The 27,242-nt window shown below is 45.2% G+C and overlaps 5 protein-coding genes and 1 non-coding gene across 6 annotated transcripts; 3 read left to right on the top strand and 3 right to left on the bottom strand.

Moving 5' to 3' along the window:
• The first annotated feature begins 2,808 nt into the window (after positions 1-2,808).
• Positions 2,809-5,020, top strand: NCU07789 (hypothetical protein). Its single transcript, XM_952987.3, has 3 exons — positions 2,809-3,007; positions 3,288-3,562; positions 3,826-5,020. The coding sequence occupies exon 3, from the start codon at positions 4,093-4,095 to the stop codon at positions 4,933-4,935; it is 843 nt and encodes a 280-aa protein (XP_958080.3). The 5' UTR covers positions 2,809-3,007; positions 3,288-3,562; positions 3,826-4,092; the 3' UTR covers positions 4,936-5,020.
• Positions 5,021-6,220: 1,200 nt separating this feature from the next.
• NCU07791 (hypothetical protein) lies at positions 6,221-8,611 on the bottom strand. Its single transcript, XM_952989.3, has 2 exons — positions 8,214-8,611; positions 6,221-8,102 (listed from the first exon to the last, which is right to left on the bottom strand). The coding sequence occupies exon 2, from the start codon at positions 7,830-7,832 to the stop codon at positions 6,810-6,812; it is 1,023 nt and encodes a 340-aa protein (XP_958082.2). The 5' UTR covers positions 7,833-8,102; positions 8,214-8,611; the 3' UTR covers positions 6,221-6,809.
• A 791-nt stretch (positions 8,612-9,402) lies between these two features.
• Positions 9,403-11,780, bottom strand: NCU07793 (hypothetical protein). Its single transcript, XM_952991.2, has 3 exons — positions 11,184-11,780; positions 10,617-11,101; positions 9,403-10,556 (listed from the first exon to the last, which is right to left on the bottom strand). Exons 1-3 carry the CDS (start codon positions 11,598-11,600, stop codon positions 9,878-9,880), a joined length of 1,581 nt encoding a protein of 526 aa, XP_958084.1. The 5' UTR covers positions 11,601-11,780; the 3' UTR covers positions 9,403-9,877.
• Positions 11,781-12,412: 632 nt separating this feature from the next.
• NCU07794 (2Fe-2S iron-sulfur cluster binding domain-containing protein) lies at positions 12,413-13,989 on the top strand. Its single transcript, XM_952992.2, has 2 exons — positions 12,413-13,115; positions 13,199-13,989. The coding sequence occupies exons 1-2, from the start codon at positions 12,886-12,888 to the stop codon at positions 13,542-13,544; spliced, it is 576 nt and encodes a 191-aa protein (XP_958085.1). The 5' UTR covers positions 12,413-12,885; the 3' UTR covers positions 13,545-13,989.
• NCU07795 (DUF1665 domain-containing protein) lies at positions 13,806-15,178 on the bottom strand. Its single transcript, XM_952993.2, has one exon. It carries the CDS (start codon positions 15,007-15,009, stop codon positions 13,984-13,986), a length of 1,026 nt encoding a protein of 341 aa, XP_958086.1. The 5' UTR covers positions 15,010-15,178; the 3' UTR covers positions 13,806-13,983.
• Positions 15,179-17,707: 2,529 nt separating this feature from the next.
• On the top strand, positions 17,708-18,641 carry NCU14054. The gene is made up of 5 exons (XR_897919.1): positions 17,708-17,949; positions 18,005-18,117; positions 18,210-18,268; positions 18,328-18,468; positions 18,534-18,641. It is a non-coding gene; the product is annotated as a ncrg132 (non-coding RNA).
• Positions 18,642-27,242: the final 8,601 nt, after the last annotated feature.

Genomic DNA, 27,242 nt, shown 5'->3' with positions numbered 1-27,242 from the left:
GGGATGAACAAGCCTCTAAGGAGGTTGACTTGATGATTCCCTTCCAGTCAAGTCATCTCCCAGCTTCTGACTGGACCTTTATATGTAAATTCCCCGCTCTTCGGGTTCCAAGCTTCCCGTTCTTGACCATGTAAAGGCAGAGAGAGGTATGCACTACTACTGCTGCTGCTGCTGCTGCGTATGTCAAGCTACCTCTACATATAGATCAGTCCAAGGTAAATGGAAACTGCATTGCATAACAACACGCTACTAACTTACGCTCATGCTGCCGACATGAAACAAGCAGAGAGATATGCAGATACATCGAGGGCGTTTCGTTTTCGTTTTCGTTGAAATAGGGTACCTAGGTAGGTTACCTATAAGCGTCAAGTGACCTCGGCCCATTGCTGCAGTCCAGTCTGTTTGAGTGCGTGGATCCGATACTGGAATGCATCTTGAGGGGTTGCTCGAGGTTTGCAGCCGAGAACAAGGATAAGGTACCTAGTGCAGGGAACCTGACTGGACCTTCCCACCCACGTGCTTCCAACTTCCATTCTATATGAAAAGCGCAGATGACTGACGATTACAGGTGCATCGATTCGTGCTTTACTTAGTAGCAGCCATCACTGCAGGTGGAGAAACAAGGCTCCTACCTACCTACCTACCTACCTACCTACCCAGGTACATAGAAGGAGCGAGAGTACCCGTGAATGGAGATGGGGGGCTGGAACATGCCAGACAGATCTGAAGAGCTCATCCGTCCATCAATCTTACCCTGACGAACCTGCTTGCGCCGCACTGCGCCGCCTGGTATTGGATCAACCAACACCTGAGGAAAGAGGGTTGGCACCTGCGCCGCACTTTATGTCCATGTATGCCAATGTGTAACATCAGTTCTGGTAGGTACATCTAATCTACATGATACCGTTCTGACAGTAAGCAGTACAAAGCAGACGAGGAACAGACAAGAAGCAGACGAGAAGTAAAGCCTTGCAAAAGACATTTTCGTTGTCTTTGAGTCTAGACGTAGATACACTGCCGTTCGGCTTCCGTTCGGTTACGCACGCACCGCTGGACCCGTGCCTTGTTCGGGCAGCTTTTTAGGAATTTCGGACAGTCGGCCGGAGCTTCCCCAATTCCTGGTCCACGACTTCCCCTTCACTCCACTGATTCCGACTTCCGTTTATACACACGCTTGAAAACTTCAGTACCGCCAGATTAGCATTAGCAGCCTGTTCCTTTTATAGAAGTAGTTGGAGGTTCAGCTATCGATCAGCTGTGGATCCCGCGACAACGTCTTATATCTGATTCTGATCTGGGCTGAACCCATCAAATGGAAAGCAGAGACATGGCGCGGACTCGCCCGAGACACTAGACATTACCTACCTACCTACCTAGTACACTATCCAATATATCAATGTTCCAATCGATGTTCCCAAAGTTCATATTTCCACAGTGTTAGAGTGGTTCAGTACGGCAAGAAGAAAGGAAGGAGGGAAGGACGGAGGGCTTGATGTCTCTGTTCATCCAGCAACTCGCCAGCCAGCCACACCTGCACCAGTCAAGTGTCATTACCATTACCACCACCACCACCCTGCACAAGTCGCAACTGAGCCACAATCTCAACAGCCACCGGACTGGAGTTCGTACAGCTGTATATCAATTATCAATCCCGAGACCGGTTTGTTGCCGGCGTTCAAATGGTATGTACCCCTACCCGACACGCAATGTTTCTTTATCTACCTCTAAAAACGGATGGCATACCGGTTACCTCTTGATGTAATCCGCTCTCGGTTATTTAATTTTTTCTTTTTCTTTTTATTATTATTATTAAATTTTTTTTTTTTTTTTTTTTAATTTTTTTTTTTTTTTTTTTTTTTTTTTGCATAGAGGTATGTCATTGTCACTGTCAGCTTAGGGTTTTTGTTATTTTTAGAAAGTTCAGTTACCTACCTTAGCAGAGGTTCATCAAGTGTTGACAGGAGAGGGCTATCAGCTGGCCGGTCAACTGATGATATCCAGGTGTTCTTTCCTGCGAGGTTCAATACTAGAGTCAAATCACATGGGCTGGGCCGGGCCGGCGTCTACCTACAGTTGCGGGCATACTGCCCGACTTTGTGCATTTTATGTCCGCAGAACCAAATGGTGAAGGATGGAAACGTGTTGCTAACCTACCACCCGAACTCGAAGTGCTGTGATAACGATTTCTATAATGCTTCTCCCTCTTTCACCTGTCTTTTTGAAGGAGAAGGAGGGAGAAGACACTCGAAATCACCATCTTGCATACCTCTCTACCTTCGCAATATCTGGTGGCCATGAATGTGGAAGTATTCTTGCCCTACCCAGCGTACAAATCACGCTTTATCTCTGGAGAACCGGACCACCTACGAATACCCTTGGTTTGTGCCTAGAAATTGCGGCGGAATTTCCGAGATGCTGGCAACACCATGCTATTCCTCGTCATATGTCTGCTTCCCTTCGAACAACTCCAGGTTTCCCCTAGGCAACTGAGCTGATCGAGGCTTGGTCAAACAGTTTGTCCAGCATCTGCCGCAGCCGTGTCATGCCACAAGGCACCATGTCTGGCAAGTTCAGCACTATCATATGCCTTTGTGGCGAAGAGTCAAACGAAGTTGCGTCCGCTTGAACACCTACCTTGCTCTCAATCAGGCACAAATAACCTGTATGCTGCAGGGGACAGACGTAAAAATATCAAGTTAAAATTTTCTGTAGAAAGCAAAGAAAACAAAGGAATGAAGCCATCACGGCATAAATAAACCCATTCCCTCGCCGTTCTCGTACAGACTCAAAACCTTGTTGTGCCGTGAACCTACTACTACCACCAATCCTTGTCCATCTTCCGCCTTCATCCTGGTCCAACCAGTCCTTTTGTAAGCTTGTCAGTCGGTCTCATCGAAATTCCTTCTGTCGCAAACACCGTCGCCAATCCGTCGCAAAAGGATACACAACAGATCCCCAGAACATCACACAGCATATTCTTTCTGTTCCGAAAACAAGCCAACCCCATGTATGTGTGTCTTACACTCTCACGCGTCCCCTTGTCCTCTTGTGCCCTTTGTCCCTCCATGTCGTTTTCCGTCTTACACATAGCACTTTCCCAACACCACTGGTGTGCCTTTGGTCCCTATTCGTGTTTCACCAAGTCGCCCATTTACACAGTCCACTCGTTGCCGTTTCTCCCTTCACCATTCACCATCCGTCACCATTGCCAGTCACCCAGTCGTCATCCACGGTCCTAACGGAGAGAGCCGTAAGATTGACCCCATACTGACGAAAACCAAGTTTAGTTCTCCCACTCGCGTCGAAATCCCAGTTCGTTCCAAGCCCACGGCAGGCAGGGTATAGTTTTGGCGTCCTGTTGTGACACCACACATCCCGGAAGCAGCAGCAGCAGCGATAGTACCATATACCAGGAAGGAAAAGGTACCTCGAGAGGTATATATCTTGCCCACCATGACCGACAACCACCAGCAGCAGCAGAAGCCGATTTATGTCGCCACCTATGGCCGCGATCCCAAGATGGCTGCGGCTGTCAGTGAGAAACTTTTACCTGATGTTGAAGGTTTGTAGTCCTGTCTCATGTCTGCACGATCGTCGCTTGGGGGATTCACCGACTCAAGCTGGTGCTGGCGCTGATGTCCGCCAATTTTTTCTCTTTTGACATCATACCCCCTTCATATTCCGATCTCCCCGAGTTCATGTTTTCCCCGCTTCCCACCCTTCTCTTCTCTCCCCACGTAGTCACTGGTTATTCCCATATCTCTTCTTCCTTCTTCAGCTTCTCATCTTTCCCTCCGCCAACAACAGACTCTAACACCCCCCAAGTAGTCCACACCTCTCTCTCCCTATCCACCGCCCTCCACGAGCTGCCCGCCCTCTTCTCAGGCGACACCTCCATCGTACCCTCCTCTGGTCTAGGTTCCAACACCAACCGCCCGCCCTCGGAGCGACACATTCCCACCGCTTTGCTCGTCGGCGGCAGCAGCTTGTCCGACGAAGAATACGAGAACATTGTCTCAGCCGTACGGGAAGCGATCCCTGGAGCCGAAGGAAGCGGCACACCCGTGCAGTTCATCCGGATCGGAAAGCGAGATGTCATTGCGGCTGGGGCGTTTACGGGGCCGAATCCGGAGACCATTGCTAAAGTTTATCGGAAGAGGCTTGCTGGGGCGAGGACTTAGGGGTTTCTTTGGGACGGGGGTCGGCGATGGCGTGGATGGGAGCGCCGCGGAGGACCAGGAGGAGGGGGAGGGTCGTGGTGGTACCGGTGGACGGTTTAGGGACGGTGATTCTGTCGCAGGGAATGATATCGGAAGGGATACAAAGGGAGGAGGAGGAAAGGGAAATGGGAATGGGAAGGGGTTCTGGCAGAGGGACCGCTCTGCCGACAGTGGCATTGGACTACCGGACGATGACGACAGCTCGGAGATCCCCCAAGTGACGAACGATGATTTCCTCGGCACCGCCATCGCTACGGGCACTTCTACCTCTTTCGCCTTCGCCGGCTCCACTGGTTGGCGATACATCAGCCTCTCAGACGACGACCACCACAGTGAGGCCCCCCTTGCAAACCAAGACGAAGCCGTTAGCCTACTCCAAGGAATGCGATTCAGAGGCAAGAAAAAGAAAGGGAAGAAGGTTGTCATGTTCGCCAGTGGCATTCCAGAGGAGGAAGAGGAACATGAAGATGATGATGCCAATGGGAAAAAGAAGGGTGTCAAAGGAAAAGGTGGCAAATGTGAAGGCTGGTTTGAAACGCTCATGGTCCATGGGTTCGGATCAATCGCTCATTTTTATGTCCCCTGCGTTGATTTCACAACTTTTGATGAGAATGGAATGGTGAACAAAGAGGTAGTTGCGATGCCGAGGCAGAGACAGGCGCATATTGTGGTTTTTGATGATGGGCTGGGGGGTATAGCGCTTCGTGATTTATGAGGCAGTCAGTGTCAAAGTGAATGAGGGCTTTTTGCGTTGTCGATAGCAATGAAATCGTATTTGAACCTTCCTCTACGACTGAAATATGTTCCACAAGAACATTGAAGCTGTCTTTAATACCGCGTCCTCCTCCTGACATGCCTCAATCTCGTTTCTGACCCAACTCTTCCTCGGTCACCATTTGCTTGAAGTATCAGGTATGGCTTCCCCGCGACATCGTACAAGCGCCGCTCTTGTATATACTAGGCGCTGGGATGATCTAGCAGCATTGAGAAGTACATCCATGTCTAGTGAAGGCAAAGGAGAAGAAGGGATTGTAGGAGGTGTTGCCGTACAAGAGTCACGCAAGCTCACAGGAGTTATCGGCGTGTTAGCAGTGCTCGCGGTAGTGAGAGGACTCGAGCCGTTGGTTTCCAAATCGGAGTCCATCCTGGGGCGCAACGCAGACGAGCCTCTTTCCCACCAATTGCTCGACATTTTGTTCCTCTCAGCCGGCTCAGACATGACTTGATTCTCGATGAAATCCGAAGTGGAATCCAACTCAGGTGGCGACGCAGTTGGATTAGCTCGCCAATTGGGGCTTCTCATCACCTTCAATTTCCTGGCCCGCTCTTCAACAACCCTCACCATCTTGCCATATGATTGTCTTGTGAGCCTAGGGCTCGTCGAAATGCTTTTCGCGTCGTGCCAGTACCTCAGCGACTGGTAAGAAACAGTATACATTTTCTCAATTCGCACACCTGATGGTGTTAGAAGCGTCTCCCTGTCACCTGCTAGATCCAGAGAGAGATCTGTATCTTGACGGCGAAGCTCAGGATCAAGCGGGATGGGCAAGCAATCCTTGTACTTGGGAACGCCGGGTCTTCCAGGTTTATAAGGGCCCTTTTTGCCGTGACTGGTGATCTGAACGGCAGCATACTGTCAGTATGGGCTGCCCAACTGGAGTCCCAGGTTACAAGGACTGAATCACGCGGGAGTACCAGTGACTCGAGACCAAGAAGAAACGGAAGAGACTAACCGGAAATATATCTGAATGCAAAGGAGGAAGATGGAGGGAACAGCCCATTACTTAAGCGGTAAAATCCAGTCAACCCTCTCGTGGGCCACCAATGCATAAGGTAGTCAGAGTCGGTGTCCCTGTGCCCATGTCGTGCTGTGCAAGAGCGAAAGGAACTAAGGATCGACTGCAGTGTCATACCTGCCTACCATGGAAACTCGGGAAATTGGCAACCATCAATCTCCTCTTTCAGCGCCAGGCAGGCGAGGACATTGCCCACCACGGGACCTTGCATGCGTTTTCATGTACAGAATCGGGCTTGCCCTGTATGAGCATCTATATGTCCTGCACCAGCGCTCAAAGAGGATAATGACGGTTGCGAATTTCCCGAATCTCTACAGTAGGTACCTCTAGCCGCCTTCCTTCAACTCGACCTCGCAGTTGCCATATATGTACCAGTGCATCTAGAGGTAGGTAGGTACCTCTAGAGATCCGACGGATTGAATTCCCTTCTCCTGAATGACGTTCCATCTTCCGCGATCACGTTACGGGCCTTGAGGTTTCTTCAGTTCGCCCCTTATGTTTCATCAAGTCCCGCTTGACTGACTGTCTTTGCCTCGCGGTACCTTCGCGTTATGCTCCATTCAGATCAGCCCTTTGAACCGTCTCACGTCTTCTCTCTGGCACCTCTCAACACACCCCTCCTTCCTTGCGCCATTTCCTCGTGCCCTCATGGTCTTCCGTCTTCCTCTTCACGCTCTCCTCCTTCAAGGCTGCTCTCCTCCATGACAGTTGTCCGCACTCCATGATCCCCCAAATCCTGTCCATCGTAGCAGCATCAACTGTCCCGTGTAATCCATGTCATCATCCTGCCCCATCACGTCTTCCCTTGCTTCCACAACCTCTCCAAAATCTCACACCCCTCCCTCACCCCCTTCGTCACCTGCTCCGCTCTCCTCTCCTCCGTAAACAAATTGAAATGATGTCCTTCCACTTCAATAACCTTCCTCACCATGCCCTCATGATACTTCCCCCACCCCAACTGTCCATCACCCCTATGCACATCCGTTCTCGACACCTCTTCTTCATCCTCCTGCGGCTCTTGCAGCGGGACATTTTCCTTGGCCTTCAACAGCACCACAGGCGGTGGTCCCATTGGACCAGTCCTAGTAGTACCATCCCCATCAGCAGCAGCAGTAGCAGCAGCAGCCACTGATGGCCAACTCGGCAGTTCCCAGAACGCCAACATGCGTCTCGCCTCATGGAAGCACCTGAGCACCGCCTCCTTGGTTTCCGGCTTGGTATGCGGGCCCCACTGCATCTTGGTAGCATTCGGGTTGGCAATCTTGACATTTGGTGGGAAGGAGGCCTGGTGCGGGTTCATGCTGTCGATCATGACGATTCCCAGGACATTCAACTTCCTTGGTTTCAAGTTGCCGTTGTTGTTGTTGTTCTTTCCTGTATTTTTGGCAGCAGCTTGAGCAACCTCTGCAGCGTTGAAATCCAAAACCTGCCTGGCTACTTCCAAGGAAACCATGCCGCCAAGTGACCACCCGCCTAGAATCAGGTCCCGCTCTCTAGAGGTACTAAGCTCTGCTTTTCCTGCATCATCCCTTTTTGGAGGAGGAGAACTGACTTTTCCGTCACATTGATCGTCTCCAAATAATGTCTCGATGATGAAATCTAGATAGGTCTTGGCCATCTCGGGGATGCCGCCCTCGAATGTGGATTTGGTAGAGTAGCATGGGTTGAAGATGCCGTAGACGGGGCGGTGCAGGTCGGAGAGGCAGTAGTAGGAGAAGATGGTGCCGCCGCCGTCGTGGATGAGGAAGAGGGGAGGGCGGGAGGTGGAGAGCGGGGTGAGGGGGGGTTGGATTAGGTTTGGGTTTTGGCGGAACATGGTTGGTACTCCTTTGGTGCCCTGGATTATGTGATAATGAGGGGTCTGGATTACCTAGGTAGGTAGAGGTAGTTTGTTGGTTGCTTTGATGGATTTATCGACTGTTGCTTGATGGTCGCTTTGGTGTTGTGTCGTTGATGCTGCAAGGAGGGAGAGGATGGGCGATTTAGTCGGGGAGAATTTATGCTGCTTCCAGTTTACGATCCAGTCTGATTTTGGACCGGACCTTGACAGGTTGGATTCTGGCAATTCGACTCTTCACCGAAACAGCTGGATAATTCGTCAGTGGATGACTCGCAAGATGGTGACTGACTAATTCCGTCCGTCAGACGTGACTCTGTTTGCGCGTGAGTCAACTGGTTGTAAGGTGAAGAGGCATACCGGGTCGGTGAATGCGTAAAGCGGCACTCAGCTTCAAGGTGGTTATTTGTTTGATGGCAGTCTCCGTCCTTTTGTTATCTGGTCCGCCCCTTGAATGATGTGAAATCTGCTGCTGCCTGGGCTGCTATGTAATAAACCACAACAAACTGCTCGAGTCAGGAAGATAGCTGGAAGAAGAACCGGACGAAGGTAAAACGATCTTTTTGGTCTAGACAATCCAGTTGGTGATGAAGGTTTGGGGTCAGGTCCGACGGAATTACAATAAAAGCTGACGTGGCTGAAACGCTACCTCTAGAAAGTCAAAGAGACAAAAAAAAAAACCACAGTGTTTCAAGAAAGGATGTTAAATTCCAAAAAATATTATCATTGGAACGTAGGTAGAGAAAGCATGAGAGGGGTGACAGTGAATGTGAAGAGAAGAAGCACAGGAGATGAAAGTGATGAAAGTGAACGGGAGCCAAGCATTCATCCACGACCCCCCTTCCGTTGTCGGCTACCATCACGTAGTGTAGTGTAGATCAACCACACCAAACCAGACCCCTGCATGTAGTGTAAAAAGTTCCGACCGAGCGATGATCCATCGTTAACGGTTCGGCCGATCCTCCGCTGACGATGACGGGTGGGTGGGTCCCACCACCCTTCGACGTTTGTTTGATAAACAACTGAAGCCGACGGCCCGGACCTGACCTGACGGGAATGAATAAAATGAAGGATGGAGGATGAAGGATATCTGCCCCGCTTTTGTTTTGACGGATTGTCCATCCCATATGATGAATTACTTAGCAAACAATGAAAGCTTGCGGTTCGTAGATTCGCAGAGAAAAGAAAATACTCCATAAAGGTCCAGCATGTCTGCCGTGGTGGCGGTTTGGGTAAGTACTCTACCGGTACCGAGTAGAGGTAGTCGTATCTGTGTCAAACCATCAAGTGGAAGTCCAATGCGAAAAGCCACCGATCAAGCTGAATGGCGAAAATGTTGATTGGTACCTCTAGGGTAGGTAGGTATCGATGCGAAAGTGGCAGGTACCGCGGCACCAAGTAATCGGGACGGGAGGGACGGAAGAGAGGGACGGGGGAGGCTGATGACACCGATCCCATCCCGTTGGTCGCCTTGATGCCTACGTTGTCAGCTCGTAGGTGTTTGTCACCAGTTGCCGCGTGGTAGCTTTTGTGGTGATAACCGACGGGACGGCTGTGCGGTCCTTTTCTCTTCTGTCATCACTCACTACTGCGGCTTTCGTCGTGCGACAGTCGGAGCCTTCTCATCTGCCAAAGACGAAAGAACGTCGAAAAGAAAAATGTTAGGGATATCACATACATATATAGTGCCAAAAACTATCACCGCCGCCTCCCGCCCATTCAACCCTCCATATATCCGTCATTTCGTGAAAACAAAAAAACAAATGTTGAGAGGGGATCTTGAACCCGTAAACCTTGCCTGCCTGCCTGTCTTCCAACGACAAGCCACTCAGTCTAAGCTCCTTTGAACGCCAGTACTACAAATGAAAGCAGCCTCCCTGTCTCCAGTCCTGTGACGATAGTAACAAACCTCCTTTTTTTCAACTTATCCGGCTATGCAAAACACCATCTCTTTCTTTTTTTCTTTTTCCACCCACACACAATGCCACTTTCTCATGGCCATCTCATCTCCCTAAGATATGCGCCTAAAACTCTCCGGCATCACCACCACCCCCAATCACCCCCGCCGTCCACAGCCCAACCAACCCCCACCAACTAACCTTCCATCCCCTCCACAACCCATCACACCCTTGTCCCCGCCTATAAACCACCTGTGGCACCGTCGCGTCGCCCTTCTTCTTGGCCGCAGCCGCCTTCCTCTTGGCCGCCGCCGTCATGGGCGCCGCATGCGACCCCTCCTCATTGACGATGCTATACATTGTGCCAAACAACCCATTGTACCTACCCAGCGGGACGATCGTCTCCATCTGTGGTACGGCACCATCCTCTCCCCTCTCGCCCGCCGCCGCCGCCCTCCTGCTCTTTGTGACAGTCGGCGCCTTGGGCTCCAGCGCAGCCACGTACTGCGGCGAGCTGAGGACGGCCGCCTGACCGCGACGGAGGACGGTCTCGAGGGGTAGCTTGATGAACAGAGCGACGGTGGAGGAGCAGAACTTGGCGATGGAGAAGGCCACGGGGGAGACTTCGCGGTCGATCATGAAGCGCGAGCGGAGGACGAGGGGTGTGGAGAGCATGAGGACGGGGTGGATGAGGGAGTGCAGAACGGTGGGGATGACGAGGGTGGCGGGGCAGAGGTAGGAGGGGAGGGCGCGGAGGGTGGAGAGGGTGCGACGGGAGCCGCGAGAGACAGAGGTTAGGACGAGGCTGGTCAATGTTAGTTTGTTGTTGTTCTGGAGGGAGAAAGGTTTGGGGAGTGTATCTCACCGTGTCCGGACCAAGTCCAAAGGAGAGAGGATGAGGCCGGTGATGGCGGCAGCAGCACCAGCAACGAAAAGTGACGCCCATGGGTATGGTGACGCTATGTCAACTAGCCGGTCTAGGTCGCCTCGTACGCCCAAATCAGGGACGTTGAAGAGTGCGCTAAGCAAACTTCGCGACCAGTTCTCTAGCAGCGACTGCAGAACCGAATAGATGAAAGTTGCATTGGTTCCCTTCCACACGCCCCACGCTCCTTCTTTCTGCCATAGCTGCGCAATCACCTCGAGCACCGAGTTGGGCGTGCGCAATGTGAGTTGGTGTTCTGGGACTTGTTTGCTGGGGGTGCGCGTGGTCGATGCGCCGGGGCTCGGGGATCTGGGTCTGCCTGAGCGACTCTGGGATGGCGAGGCTGGTCGGTGGGGGACCTTGGCCGTGAAGAAAGAGGCCATTTCATCTTGATCGGAATCGGAGTCGTAGGGGGAGGGGGTGTCCTGATAGTTTGGATCAGTCAACACCATGTTTCGTTTCTTCGTGCTCGCGTGACCTTCTCAACTCTGGTGTGGAAGGACATACCTCATCATACATGCGAATCCTTTGGTTCGTCGCCGTCTTTTGCTTCGCCTGCTCTACCGCGAGGGCCTCCAGCCCTCCCAAGTCGTCCTGGGCGCGAACCTGCATGATGGTCTTGGCCACCTCAAAGGGCTGGGCCATGAAGACGGACATGTACTTCCACAGCAGCTCGTCGAGGACTTCCTTGACTGTCGACATGACCGAGGGCGATTGGTCGTTGAGGTAGTCCTTGTAGTCGATGTCGATGTCGGAGAAGATGGTTCGCGCCTTGGAGGCATAGTTGTCGGTCGCGTTTCCCTGGGCAAAGGCATGGGGACCGGGTGCCGTCATGGGCTCGACTGCGGGCTCGCCAATGGTGGGCGGGATGTAGTACGGTCTGAGGGGGTTGATGACCCCTTCAGCGTGGTGGTGGTGCGCCATGTTGTAATCAATTGGCTATTGATATGCCCTGAGAAGTGGTGGTGATGGTGCCGCTATTCGCAGATTTCAAACGTGTGGAAAGAAAGTCGCATGACGAGATGGAGATGGAGTCGAGCAGTCGAAGCGAAGATCCTCGGGCGGGCGTCGAAGGATCGAAGGATGGATGGACCTGCAAAAGCACGCTACGGCTCGGAGCGCCAACTGGGCCCAACTGAAAGCGCAGCCAACCAATGTGCCTTCAGCGCCTTCAAGGGAACATCGGGCGCTTCCACTTGGGTAGGTTAGGTTGTTAGCGCAATGATCATGATACCTTAGTGGTGGGGCCCGATAAGAGGTCTTGGCGAGGCATGTGCATGGGTAAATTTTCTTATCGGCCGGCTACTGATCGCTGCGGTGCGGGGGAGTTACACGCTACCTTACAGGTGAGAGCTTGATGCCGGAGCTGCCAGAAGCTGTCTTGCGGCTGGCAATGGGGAGGAGGAATAATTTGGTCACTTTTTCAGATGACATCGATGGACTGGAATTGAAACTGAATGGTTGCACTCGGAAAACAAAGATCGATGGACTTTGGACCGAAATCCCCGAGTCAGTCCAATTCTGACGTGCTTGAGCTATAAGCAACCACATGTCGAGTCAAATTTCGATCGTGAAGAAATCCTTGATCGATCACAATGGACAGATGCTGTTTGCTTTTTTTGCGCATTGTGATGAGATCAGGAACCTAACATTTACATGTATGATGGATCACATTTCTTCCTTCTGATGTCGTCTTGTGATTGCTAAGTCCTCCAAGTTGGGTTGCGAATCGCGTTTCTTTGTCGGACATTGAAGGCGCTTGGTGTTTGTCATGGATTGCAGCTGAATACTCAGATCCGAGTACATTGGGAAAGTGAAGGGATTCCAACCATGGACAACCATTGGCTTGTAACATTTTGAAGGTCTCTACTTTTTTTTTTTTTTCTTACCTACGCCGAAGTGTCAGCTTCGATCGGCGTGTATGTATATCGTTAATTGATAATTCTCCATTTTTTTATTCGTTTGAATCCCCATCCCAGTCATCTCTTGCTACTCCTGGTGCCGATTGCCATTCAGGTCCAGGTCCAAAAAGTGTCTCCTCCACTTCCAACGACTCCGTTCCCGCGCGCGCCGCATTGGATCTGGGATTCCATCTCCATAATCTCGCGGCAACTCCCAGTCAACCAAACAACTTTCTCGACTTCATTGTTTTCTTTGATAACGCTTTGGACACCCTTTACGATCCGGTGTTGCGCCCATACAATACACAATGTCGACCCCGCGAGTTCTTAGGCAGAGCCTCCAAAGGCTCGCACAGCATGCCCGGTGCTACAGCAAGACCACCACCGCACCTCTCCGAACACAACCGCAGCGTCTGCCTACCGCGTGGTCGACGACGACACAGCTTTCTGCTTCTGCTTCCGCTTCTGCGCGCCGTTCGCTTTCCACCTCTTCCGCTCTCCAGCACGGCCACGTCGACCCTCCCAAGCCCGGCGAAGAGTCAGTTTGAGCGCATTCCCCTTCTTGTCCCTCACCAGTCTCCCACAACCACTAACTAGCAATTTGTTCGCGGCGGCACACAGACTCTACGTAACATTCATCGACAAAGACAACCAAACCCACCGCCTCGCCGTCTCCGAAGGCGACAACCTGCTCGACATTGCCCAAGCGCACGACCTCGAAATGGAAGGCGCCTGCGGCGGTTCCTGCGCGTGCTCGACCTGCCACGTCATTGTGCAGGACCAGGACATGTACGACCGGATGCCGGAGCCCGACGACGACGAGAACGACATGTTGGACTTGGCGTTTGGACTCACCGAGACGAGCCGGCTGGGGTGCCAGGTGCACATGACCAAGGAGTTGGATGGGTTGGTGGTCAAGTTGCCGAGCATGACGAGGAATTTGCAGGCTAGTGATTTCAAGTCCTAGACCGTGCCGTCATGGAATGAATGACATGGGATTGGGGGGAGGTAATATCAGGCGATGAAGGGTTGAGCATGGAGGAAGAAGAAGAAGAAGGTAGAGGTGAAGGGGCAGGGGATTCACTGTGGTGTAAAGAAAAATGGAGACGGACGACGGAATATATATGGCACAAACACGACATCTATTCCATTTCTGTCGGATTGTTGAGGCGACGGCGTTCAGCGCAGAGTTTATCGGATATCTGTGATGGGCAATGTTCATGTTGATGGATATGACGGATTGGCAAGAGCATGTTGACTGTTCATACTTCTGCATGGGGCTTGTACGTTGTTCAACTGTTTGCCCCAGATCAAGGGCACGGGGTTGTATATAAGAAAATAGCCTAGACCTTGACAATATGCAAACACAATAAACAATCACCCCTCTACACCAGAATGCAATTCCCTTAAGCCTCCTCCAAGCCACCCTTCTTCAACCCCCCACCACCGCTCGCAATCAAGTCCAAGAACCCTTTCCTCGACATCTCCGTAACCTTCTCTTCCCTCCTCTTCACACCCACGATTCCCTCCTGCCTCGCCGCCCGTTCCGCCTCTTGCGCCTTGACCTGCGCCGCCCTAACCGCATTAAACAGCTTCACCACACCCCTCTGCGCCGTCTTCTTCAGCCTCCTCTCCGTCTCCAGAATCTGACCCGTCGTCTGCTCGCCCTCCTTTCCATCCGGAATCTCCTCGATCTCGCCCGTCTGGATGTTGAGCGTCCTAGTCTTGCTAGGGACCAACACATCACGCACCCGACCCTTCTCAAAGGCCAGACGCTTCTGCTCGCGCAAACGCTTGCGCGCCTTGGCTTCGAGCGCTGCGTCGACCAGGGACTTGGCGGCGGCTGCAGACTCGGCGGAGCGCGCGACAATGGGGTCGGCGCGTCGCGAGGCGGGCAGCTTGGAGGAAAGCATTTTGGTGATGGAGGTGGCGAAGGCGTCGGGATCGTTGCGCTTGGATTTGGTTTGTCTCCTGTTGCCGTTCTCATCACCCGAGCCGTCGAGGTCGAATTCATCGTCGAGGTCGGAGCCCAGGTCGGAACCGCCGTCTAGGGAGTCGTCCTCGTCGTCTTCGGAATCTGGGGCGTCTTTGGCGACGAATTTGGGTTTTGTTTGCGACTTCTTGGAGGACTTGTTTGATGGTTGTTCGGCTTCGGAATCATCAGAGTCGGATGCTTGCTCTTCGTCTGTGGATGCGCCATCGTCGGCAACGAGGTTGTCTAGGTCTTCGTCGTCCGAGTCGAGGAGGTGGGCGGGAACGGCGGAGGTGCCGGCCTCCTCGTCGCTTTGGTCTTCAACATCTTGCTGCTCGTTGTCGGATTCCTCCTCTGAACTGCTGTGGTAGGCGGCCAATGCTTGCGCCTTCTGCTTCTTGGACGGTCGGACGGGCTTGCCCTTGCTGCTGGGGCCTTCTTTGCGCTTGGTGATGCCCATGGTTGTGATTGTGTGTGTGTCTGGTTTGATTGGATGTAGGTTGTATGTGAATTAAGCAGATGGAATAGTGGTTGTGTTTGGGATCGATTTGCCAGCTGATCAAGCCGAGGGGGAGAAATACGGGCAGAATTGTTTATCGCGGATTGGAGGTGCTGCCGAGATGGTCGAGGTTCGGAGTGCAGGTCCCTCCATTCGAAACTTCCCAATTGCTGAGGTGCTCTCCACTCAGAAATTTTTGGCGGTCGCGGCCGGCAATATGCCCTGCGTCCCTGTCCCTGTCTTGCGTCAACCCCACACTTGGTGGAACCAAGGGCAGCCCAGCGGGGATGAACGGTGGACCCGCTCTGCCGTCATCAGAATCACCCCTAACCCTAGTAAGCCGTGACTTCAACGGCTCAATTCGACGACAACCTCTTCCCATGACAACTCGACATTGACATTATCGAACAGTATGAAATTGTCTACGTGTTTCACATTTCGCGCTTTGGATCGATACGATCTCAAGCATATGGTCTCAGGACACGTTACTCACAAACGGGCGGCAGCGACGAGACCTAACAAAGTTGATCTGCCCCTGGACCGAACCTGAGCACCTCGATGAACAGCGGTCGGCATAATGTACAGACCTTTGTCTGAGCATGTTGCACTTCGGCGACCAATTGAATGTTGAAACTTTTGAACATCATTTACAGTCGAACGATGCATGACGATATACCTGAGCTCGATTAGGTAAGTAATGCACGTCAATTCCGGGTTTTACAGGTTAATTCACGTTGGACATACGCAAGCGGAACCTAGATGAATCCGACTGCCACCGTTGAATTGGTTCGCATTACATCGATCGCTACGGCTCCATGCACGATACCTCTTATCTTGCTGTACATACCTTCCTCTACAGAACACAGCTTCTGCCATCCAAGAGGCACGCTTCTGCAGTTACAGTACATGTACCTCCCTACTTTCCCGAGCCAGGTTTTCCTGACGGAGTGACCAGGTTCGATGTATTAGAAATCCGTGGAGCATCCAAGCTGCTACTGCCTGCCATCTCGCGCCATTTACTAGTAGGTAGTGACACGTGGGTGAGCGATTGGAGGAAGAGTATTGGATCGGTGCCCTCAGGTCCTGAACTTTGAGCTTCGCACCTTCCTGTCGCTAGGTCGCTTCTCCCAACTTTGCGTGTAAGTGATTGGGTCACGGTCTCATAAAACACCATTGCCATGGAGCAGAAGCAGTTCGATGTGAGCTGTAGAAGCAAAGCACGTCATGAACTTGTTCATTTCCAGAGATGGAACAACGCCAAGTGAAAAGGTGGGATATCAGCACACGGTTACGGGTTCGTCATGATATCCGAGAAGCAAGTCCGATACGGAAGTATCGTGAAGATCAATCTTCATACCTGAGCTAAGTCAATGCATTCTATTCGCCTCTGGTTTCGGATTGCTGACTGGTGTTCAGACCCGCCAAAGAATCAGGCCCAAACTACTAGTACGTGATCTTTTATTTTCCCGTGACCAGGAAATATGTAAATATCATTGCTACTAACGCATCGTGCATACAGCGCCAAGAAATCACTAATTGTGAATAGGTAAGGAAGCTACCAGTGCGATGCCACACTCTGTTGCTGACAGATTCTGGAAGTTTGGACATGTTCCTTCAAGACGGACCGTGACTTGCCTTACCCGCCCGATTTCTAGGAATGGGTCCAAACTATTTACAACACCCGACGATTAGTTCATCGGGTGTTTATTTGCAGCCCAAGAAGTCTTGAGGGAAAAAAGCTGAAACCATTGCTCATCTTCCATCATACGCCACAATTTTGACTTGAGACCCCGAACGTCTCGGTCCCAACGACTGTAGCGGCAAGGTCATAAGTACACGCTGTATTGGCTCAAAATCCATCCCGATCAAAAGCCAGAACACTTGAAGAAGCCAGAAAGACATCATTATCTTGTCTACTTGTTCATTATCGCACAAATGCGGAATACAAAACTCGCAAAAGGTACCTACTGGATCAACCTCAGGAGAATCTTTTACTCTGTCCTATTATTGTCTTCAAGGGTTTATGTGGAGTGCACATGGTGGAACTACCTACCGTATACCCGACACTCGGGCCGTCCGTTTTCAGCTAAGCATTGCAGAACGCGCAAATCTCTTCCAAAACCCAAACCCCAAGGCACGCCAGTTACGTTTCTATAATCGCTATTGGTAAAGCTGCCAGTTAGGCCTTAGAACCTAAAAACGGATGGCCCGAGTCTATACGGTACCTACCTACTATTCCGACCTTGACAAGAACTGCTTGTTGGCAGATGGCGGTTCATCACTCAGAGGGGGTGTGGTTCCGGGATTGTTGATGGAGGAGGCAGAAATGGAAAAGGCAAAAGCCAAAAGATGGGGATGGCACAGACGGAGAATACACAAATTAGGAATGCCCACATGGGGAAGGCAGAGATGGGGAAGGAACAGATGAAGAAGGCAGAGATGTGGAAGGCACGGATGAAGATGCCAAAGGTGGGGGAAGAAGTGGACAAATCAGAGACGGTAGGAGCCATGATTGATGGAGTAGAGATGGGGAAAGCAGACTGAGACAGAGGAAGCAAAGATGGACGAAGCAAATTCAACATCTGTTGGGTCAGCGACCTCATTTGCGGGTATCGCATCGATTTGGTACTTACTGTTTCTTGTGGCGATTTGGCTTCGGAGGATTTGGCTTCGGAGTCCTCGTCTCTACAGAGTTCGTTTCCACAGAGTCCGGGTTCGTCTTTGCAGGGCATCTCTTCACGGTTCATCTTCGAGGGCACAACTTGTGACAATCATTCTTCTGATGCTCCACCTCCCGACGGTTCACTTTCCGAATGTCCTACCTCCGACGGCCGATTTCTCTGATGAAATTGTTGGCATGGCTGGATTTCAAGGTATCTGCAGTGTGGGACCTTTCTGTCGGTATTTTTTCCCCCCTTGAGCGCGTTTCAGAGGCCATCGCGGTGACAAATTACAGGTAGCGCTTATACGATCACGATGTCTCAGATGGGCGCACTCATCCACTGCCGAGGCAAGCCTAAAGACCTGAGCGCATAGTCTAAGCCTCTTTCTTAAGGCACCTACCTACAGGTGAGCACTTCTACTACCTATTCCATGAGATTACCCGACCTCTACTGTACCTCTGGACTCGCAAAGCTCACCACCGTCAATCTCCTCTTTAGGCGCCGGATATGGAGTAGCCCAAACAGGTGTATATTGAACTGTACCCGAGTTAGAATACGTAAGTTACCTACCTATCGTAGTGGATAATGTCCTCGCGTGCTCACTAACTACGTGTAGTGGACAAACACTCGTGACTGCCCGCATATGCTGGTAAGGGGAGCGCCGCGTTCTGCATACCTCGAGCAAAGCAAGTCGCGACAGCACCTTGCGACACAATTAGCGAAACTGAGCATGTACCTACCTCTAACCGAGGTACAGGTAGGTTATTAACCATCACATCGGAGGGGGTATTCGGTTGTGGATGGGACTAATGTGCATTTTAGGGCGAGACGTCGCATGAGACTGGGAGACGACATGATGCCGAGGATCACATCCATCATTTTGCAGTTACGATCAAAGAGACTCTGATACAATATCCTATCCTTCGTGAGATCTCTGATTACAACATACTAGGTAACTTACCTACCGCAGCGGGAATATAGGGAGCGTAACAAGGCTTGTAGAAGGCAATAAGCCCTGTTGTATTTCTATGGTATAAAGATACAATAAGGCTTATTATATAAATAAGGCCTATTGACTTAATAAGGCCTATTGAGCTGAGGGAGGCTTCTAATTGGTCAAATATCTGGTGTCCGGTTCCTGGGTGCTGGGTCGCTGAAGCGAGCGTTAGAACCGCTGGTCTGGCTCGGGTCTACTTTAACGGCAGTGTACGGATTATATATACGGATAGGAGGCGGGTTATTACGCTTACAACTATACGTACGGTAGTACCTAGGTATATTTTATTTAATAATTTACATTCCGTCCGAACCCCGAACTCCGACTTCGACCCTAATCCCGCGACTCCAATCTACAACCCTAATCTACGTATACGGACCACGCTGGCAGTTATTCGCAACCCCAATCTAGTATAGTAGTTACGCTTATAGCACGGACTACTATAGCGGTTGGCTTCGTACAATTGTACAACTGTACGGCTACATAGTCGTACACCGATTGTTTATACTGACGTACAGTCGTATAGTTGCATATTAGATTAAATACCTATTCTACAAACGTATAATCGTATTATTAATATGCGATTAAAGCTATTACTATAGTTGTAAATTGCTAGTTGTTAGTTTGTATTCATTGTATAAGTATATAGTAAAAGAAAATAAAAGAAATGAAAGATACGAGAGTAATGCGAGAAACTGTTCTATTAGAGATTTGTTTAGTATATATTCGGGCTTAGGATTCGTATAGTAAGGAGTCTGTGAAGCTTATATAATTAGTAAGAACTGCTGTTAATAATATAAATATTAATGCGTAAACGAAAGAGATATTGGATTAATAGTGCCCAGTTATGTGGTGTAGGTATGCGATTAACTGGAGCATCTTCCTATAGTACGTTCCCGTTACTAAGCTAATATAGGATGAAATGTTACGGCTGTGCGCAAATGGTTTCGGTCCGGTATAGTTATATATTTATTATTTACTTATCTTTACATTAATTACCCAGTTAATACTATAATTCTATATATATCTATTTAGAGGCACGGGGTAGGATATAAGGTAGCGTAGGGATTTAGAATAGTGTGAAAATGTTACGGTGCTGGTGTATAGATTGAGTGCCGATATACTATTATTATAGTATATATTAGCTCTTAGATATCGATATATAGGGCGGCCGGGCACTTACCTCCTGTCGGTTCCTCTCCTCAAGTCTATTTAGTTATGTCCGGTTGGCTATTATAGAGTGTTAATATTAATAATCCTAGTTTATAAATATAGTTTAGACTCACGGTCAATTAGTGTAGAGTACGGTTGCCGATAGTATAACTATTACTATATAAATATTATTAGTATAATTATTGTTAATTACCGTATAGGGTGTATATATGAAGAAGTTAGTATAGTATATTATAGTTGAAAGTAGGACTTATAGATAAAACACCGGTACTAATAGCTCCTACGTAGATATTTATTAATTAAATCCTATAAAGATATTGATTATATCTAAGCGAAATATTATAATATAAGGTAGAGTAATACGTCGGTATAATATCGGTTTATTGGGCGAGTAGGCTGTTGAGGGTATTGAATATTAATACTGGTTGTTGTTTAAAGGGTGTATATATCCTAATCGACCCAAACAAGTCCTACTTTAATTATACGAATAAAATATAAATTTATAAGGAATATAGTATTGAAACTAATAATAATCGGGTCGTTGTTTATCTCTTTTAGTATTTTTAGGTTTAAAAGCGATTCCTATTATTTTATACGTTTAATGCGGGTAATAATAGTGAATATAAATCGGTTGATTTGGTTGTTCTATCCCTATGCGATATTGTGTATAAAAATATAATTAATACGACTAAATTGTTTATTGCCGCTTTTGGATAGGTATTAAATATAATTACTAGTTTCGAATGTATATCGATCGTTCGATATCCTATATCAAAGTATATATTAGTATACTATTAAGGAATATTATACTTATTGTAGTAATACTATTATTACGCAAAGTAGTAATACCGGTATATATTAAGTACTGCAATTAGGATATAATAGTATAGTATTTGAGAGTAAAAGGTGTCCTACGTATTGGATACGCTATTAAAATAACGTTGGTAATCGATATTTAGGATGTTATTTAACGTATTTTATTAACTTAAAGCTAGTTACACTAATACGTGTAGAAATATGTATATATAAATATAGTATAGAATATATATCGCTTTATATAGGGTAAAATGCTAATTAAAGGTAGTATTTTTAACGCTTAATATATTAATAGCGTATAGTTCGCGGGTATTTATACTAATTTTTAAATATACTAAATCGATAGCGCTTTTGTAAGTAATCGATATATTAATTAATTTCTCGATACTTATAGTAAATTTGTTAATTGAATGCGGAAAATACGCTAAAAACCCGAAATAAATAGTATATACCCGGAACTATTGCGAAATTCCCGCTAAGAGTATTATCCGTAGGTTTGGGGGTACGTACCTGTCTATAAAGGCTATTTTGTAGTACTATTAGTAAGCCTTATTCTTTAGTATCAATAGGGAGTAGGTTGGTAGTATACTATAATTAGTCTAATAGGCCCGTAATAGTAACTTTTACTATAGTACTAATATTTATTCGAATGTTGTGCGCCGAGGTAAACGCTTACCCTTATTAACGGTATATATCGCTACTACTAGGTAGAGTAGAATCTTATTAATACCCCTTAGGGATAGATAGTTTGCGCTAATTCGACTTGTATTATTATAGTATTATTAGTCGCCGGGAAGTGTCTCCTATAGCTAGAGTGCGGTTTAATGTTCTTGTTCTTTAATATTATTACGATCCTCTTACGAAAGAACCCTATCGAATAGAGAAGGGCATTAGTGTCGAAGTTCTACTATTTTACTTATTAACTCTTTGTTATTATATACGAATACGTTCTATAAGATAAATTGAATTATCTCTTCGAAATTAGACTTTATTAATAGGATTTTCTCGATATTAGAGTAATTGGTTTTGTAAATTCGCTTTTTAAACTATCTAAATTGCTAAATAATTAGTATTATATTCGAGAATATATATTCTTTCTATTTTTATATTACTAATTTGCCGTTTTAATACCTAGCGTGGTATTGTTACGTAATAGTACGAAGGTACTTCTATTGCCTTATTTCTAGACTAGCTCCTTACGAATTAGAATCTAAAAATTAAAATTGGATTTTAATTTTAAGATTATAGTCGCTAGGGTAGTTGGAGGTTAAGCCCTTAGTCTACTACGTATAACCCTACTATATATAACCCTCAGTTTACTTGTGTAGATTTTTGCTAGTTAATGTATTTAAGTTGATTAGCAGACTATATTCTTCTACAAAATCTGGGTAATATATTGCGATATATATATTGGGGTAGTAAATATCCTTTATATATAACTGTTTCTTATTGGTTCTCTTGTTAATTGCTTCTATATTGCCCGCGTCTATATTTACCGCTGCTTTTAGGTCTATATTTACCTTTATATTTGGAGGAGGTAGAATTGACGTACCCGGGATATTTATTAGGCTGTTTGCTGGTGTATTACTGCCGGTACGGTCTGTACCCGATGCTAATATAAATTTATTTAAAGTAGCGGACCCCTTGGATGCTTTACTTACTAGTATATATAATTAGTTAAATAAATAGCGTACACGGTATAGTATAGTATTGAATTCTCGCTTGTCTTTATTCGATATATTGTACCCTATTAATAAGGTAGTGCTTCTAGCTAATATAGCTATTATTTCAACTATAATTTCAATTGGGTCTAGGCCTTCAATTTCAGATTTTATATAGAATTACTTAGTTATATAGTTACGGTATAGCTAATATAATAATATGGCTAGGATAATAATTATCTATTTGGTATACTTTAATATTAAATAATTAGCTAGATGTTTGATAGGAGAATATAGCTTTTCCTAGCCGGGTAGAAAAGGCTATAATTAGAGTCGAATTGTATATTGAGTCCGCCCGATTAAATTTAAAATATAATCCCTAAATAAGAAATAGACTAAATTAATAATACTATTATATTCTAAATAGCCCGGGTTGGGTATATAATTTATAATAATATTTAAAGTTAGTAATAGTGACGTTAGTACGGGGTACGGGTCCTTTATACCCTATTAGTAATTATAAACCTTCGCTTCCCCTATTATTTTAGCCGCTAAAGATTATTATATTTCTATAGTCTAATTATAAAACCTTCTATAGGTAATGATATTGAAATTGATTTGCACATTTAGGTCCCGTTCTCTATCTACGCTTATTAATCTACGTTTTATAGAGAATATAAAGTAGTACCGATAGAACTTAATAGCGTAGGGACCCTTGAACCTACAGTTCTCGGCTTGTTGAGGTATATTACTAATGTAATAAAGCGGGAATGTATATAAGCGAACCTTCTCCGGTCCATTCTCCCTATATATCTCGATAACTATACCTTTATTTAATTAGGCTATAATTTTTAATACTTTAGTAATATTAGCAAAATTAGACCTATATAGGCTAAGTAACAAGGGAAAGATGCTACTAGGCTATATACGTTCTTTTATTAATAAGCCGGCCGGCGTAAAATAAAACCCTATTAATATACAGTAAGAATTTCGATATACGCCGAATCTATTAATAAAGTTTAAGTACAGGAATGAAACAATACGAATATTATTGCCCTTTCGGTCTTAATCCTACTCGTTGTAGAATTCTTTTCGTCCTTACTCTTCGAGTTCCAACTCTGTTCGTAATAAATAGGTATAGTATATTAATATAACTTACCGTCCTTTATTAACTATACGGCGTACTATATAGTAAATTCGATTATCCTATTATTCTTTAAATATAAGTATTATATATTTTAGGAAAGGTACTAGTATTTTCTTAGCTCTTTAGTTACCGAGTTAGGGTCTAGTAGGGATAGTACCTAAATTATTATATCCTTCGCCGAAGTACCGATTAATATACATATTTAGTTGTACGTATATATTCGTTTCGGGAATATATATCAAAATTAATATTAAAATTAATTTTCTACTATTATAGGCTAGCGCGAGTACTACCCCCTCTAATACCAATATAGTAGCTGGATTTCTATATTTAAAAGCCTCTTGGACCTATAAATACAACTAGTCTTCTACTTTTATATATAGTTTTTTACAACGATCAAGTCCAACGCCGTATATACAGCTAAAATAGGCCTTATATAATATTTTATCGTCGGGGATATCGTTATATAATAATAAGTATACTTCCTCGGTACAACGGTAATAAATCTAGTCGTTAAGAAAAATAGGTGGGCCTTTAATATTACCCTCTAGTATAATATATATAAAATACCTAGAGGTTATACGAATAAATAATAATTATATATATAATTCGAATAATTCTTTAAATATATCTACAAAATAGCCTAGGCTAGAATATATTCGCTTTCCTATATCGGATATTACTATATTTCTAAAAACCGTTAGTAGATCGAAGAATATAAGTATAGTAATAGAAGTTGGTAGTAGTAATAGAAGCTACAATATTTCAATATTAATATTTATACCCGCCGGGTTCCGTACTGGATTATCTTTATAGGATTGGAGCTTCTCCGTTAATTATTTAAATTTCTCTACCCTTATATTTATACGTTCCGTAGCCTTTTTAAAGATTCGACCTTCTTTTATTCTTATATTATTTATAGTAAAACGTTTTGCCCGTTTCGCAGTCTTAATAGCCTTATCCAATTTATACCGCATATGTAATACTTCAATCCTACGACGCTCGTCGCTTTTAATATTAGCCGGTAGAATAGGTATTTTTATAACATTTAATAGAATTTCTATTTCGCATATATTTATTATCGGTATACAACTTCGTATCTTCTTCGTTAAGGTTAATAATTGCTTGGGCAATACTAGTATTACTAATAGTATATTACTATTATTATCCCGGATAGTTATAAAAACCTTTCGTAAAGTATTATAATCCTATCGGCTGAAATTTGTTAAGTTAATATACATAGTTAGCGCCTTTTCGGTAGTAAACAATTAAATCAATTTATTCTATTACGTGCCAAGGAATATTGAGATATCATCTTTATTTAGTAGATATATCGGAACGGGGCTTTCCTCTTTAATAGTAGCTTCTTATCCTATTATATCCGGATTTAGCTCGTCGAACGGTTCAAATTCTAGAGTCGCGACCCAGATATAGTCTTTATAATCGCTAGTTCCGATGACCTTATCGAATAGAATATTAGTTAGTACTGTAATATCTTTAATATTGCTGGTACGAATATTATTAATATTTACAATTAGATATAGTCGGTAAATATTAGTATTTCTATATCTATTTAGTCATTTGTTTTATTTCGTTAGCTAGATACTTACGGTTATCCTTATTAGATTCTACTTCGCTCTCCTTAAGCAACGGCGGTATAATTAATTATTGTACTTCTATATTATCTTCGCTACCCTCGCTATTTCCTCCTACAAATATTTCTTAAAGATTATCGATATCGATTATTTATATATTGTCCCCAATCTATTGGGTGCAACGCTCCCTTACAATACGTTTGGGTTAATTACTATCGTAGTTACTATCAATATCGAGCCCCGCTATCTAAATATTACTATTATCGCCATCATCGCTATAATTATTATATACGGATAGTTCTGCCGCTTCGTCCGTCTATTACTCTTATTATAATCTAGCTTGCGTTTTTATCGATTAGCGCTTATTAGGCGCCGGCTGCCGACGGGGACTGTGGGTTATTATAAACTGCTTGCCGACTTTTAATAAAGCCGACTACTATGCGTAAATAGAGAACTTATAGAATTAAGAGAGTAGAAGTATTGTAGCGGGTATAGTGTTTATACGGTAAATATACTAGCCGCGTTTTTATTTACTACCTAAGGTACTCGCAGCTTTGCCGCGTTATAGCTTTTACGCATTAATATTTACTTATACGCAATAAGACTATTTACTCCTATAATTACCTATATAAGTATTCTTTACTACGTTATAACTTTCGTATATTACTATTTACTTAATTAATAAGTATAGAATTAAATAGAATCCCGCCCGCTAAATTAGTACCTCTATTAAATATTTTATCTACTATGTATATCGCTATTTCTACCCTCGAAATCTAACCTCCGAATATTACAACTTTAAATTAAGTATATAAATAAATACGAAAGTACAAGCAATTGTATATATATATTTGTCTATTATAGTAAATAACGATAGTAATAGGGATAATAATAGCCCTCCTTAATTGTCGCGGATAGTAGGTAGCGTTACTAATAGAAAACGTAGACTTCGTTGCCGTAATATAAATTATTATTATATCCAAATTATTATTCTAATAATCGACGCAGTATTACTAATATTATTCTATTTCCTCCTCTAGGTTTGGGAAAATACTACTATATACCCTATTTAGCCCACCGCGCCTCCGTCCACGTTTCTATTTGCGCCTACGTCTGCGTTTGCATTTATATTAGGTAGAGAGCTCCAACTAATAATACTATAAAATCCCTTACCCTCTCCTCTATTGCGCTATACTCCTAGTAAAGGAGGTTCTATTATGCGAAGTAGAGCGGAAAAGGCACTAGCAATATAAAACTCTATATACAGCCCTAATATCTATATACCTCAATTAATTGATTTTTTTTTCTTTTGAACTAAATACCTCAATTAAATTTACCTAATTCGTTTCCTCCCGCTCAATTACAAAAACCTATTGTAGGTAGCACTTACAAATTATTATTTACAATACAATTGGAAGCCCAATCTATATAAATATCCCGATAATAAGTAAATTAATATAAAGAATCGTATTGATACTATATAACGTAAGGCGCTCTATATATATAATATTAATGTATTATTATTGTCCATTGTCTATAATATCTTCCTATAGATTAATATACTTATAGTTATATTCTTTAAATTGTACGAGTATGCAAACGAATAATTTAGTTAATATAAATATGAATTTCTATTCAACAATACAATTAAGTTTATTATAGGCTGGATTAGAGACTACTTAACCGACTTTCGATTCTATAAATAATATACCTTCCCTAAAGTATATAACGATAGTCAATTCAATAAAGATACCCCTAGATTCTTAAGGTCTAATATTGAGTATACTAAGAAGTGGGTATATAAAAAGTTCGACGGTATATTATATATATCGCTCTTTAATTATATCGCCCCTATTTTAAATTAGGAGACTAATTTCGTTATAGAAAAGAGGAATAAAAAGCTACGATTTTTCTATTTCAAATTAATATATATTACTATATTCCGTAAAGTAGTAGAGGTATATATAGAGGAATTTACAGTAGCCGATAATAAAGGCCGTATATTGCAATAGATTTATAATGATAATACATAGCTAATTAATGACCGCGCCCGTAAGAAATGTAGGAGGGTCTTTAACGGTCTTATAGTATATCCGAACTTGAAGGATATTGAATTAGACCTCTTTAATTGGAATAAGCCTA

The sequence above is a fragment of the Neurospora crassa genome, linkage group V (assembly GCF_000182925.2).
Source record: "Neurospora crassa OR74A linkage group V, whole genome shotgun sequence".
In the NCBI taxonomy this organism is placed as follows: domain Eukaryota; kingdom Fungi; phylum Ascomycota; class Sordariomycetes; order Sordariales; family Sordariaceae; genus Neurospora; species Neurospora crassa.
This window is presented reverse-complemented; position numbering and strand designations above follow the sequence as displayed.

Coding starts and splice junctions, on each gene's coding strand:
- NCU07791 (XM_952989.3), bottom strand. CDS start 7,832: ATGTTCCGCCAAAACCCAAACCTAATCCAACCCCCCCTCACCCCGCTC.
- NCU07789 (XM_952987.3), top strand. CDS start 4,093: ATGTCATTGCGGCTGGGGCGTTTACGGGGCCGAATCCGGAGACCATTG.
- NCU07794 (XM_952992.2), top strand. CDS start 12,886: ATGTCGACCCCGCGAGTTCTTAGGCAGAGCCTCCAAAGGCTCGCACAG. Junction 13,116..13,198: donor CCTCCCAAGCCCGGCGAAGA/GTCAGTTTGAGC, acceptor GGCGGCACACAG/ACTCTACGTAACATTCATCG.
- NCU07795 (XM_952993.2), bottom strand. CDS start 15,009: ATGGGCATCACCAAGCGCAAAGAAGGCCCCAGCAGCAAGGGCAAGCCC.
- NCU07793 (XM_952991.2), bottom strand. CDS start 11,600: ATGGCGCACCACCACCACGCTGAAGGGGTCATCAACCCCCTCAGACCG. Junction 11,102..11,183: donor GGATTCGCATGTATGATGAG/GTATGTCCTTCC, acceptor CCAAACTATCAG/GACACCCCCTCCCCCTACGA. Junction 10,557..10,616: donor TTGGACTTGGTCCGGACACG/GTGAGATACACT, acceptor AACATTGACCAG/CCTCGTCCTAACCTCTGTCT.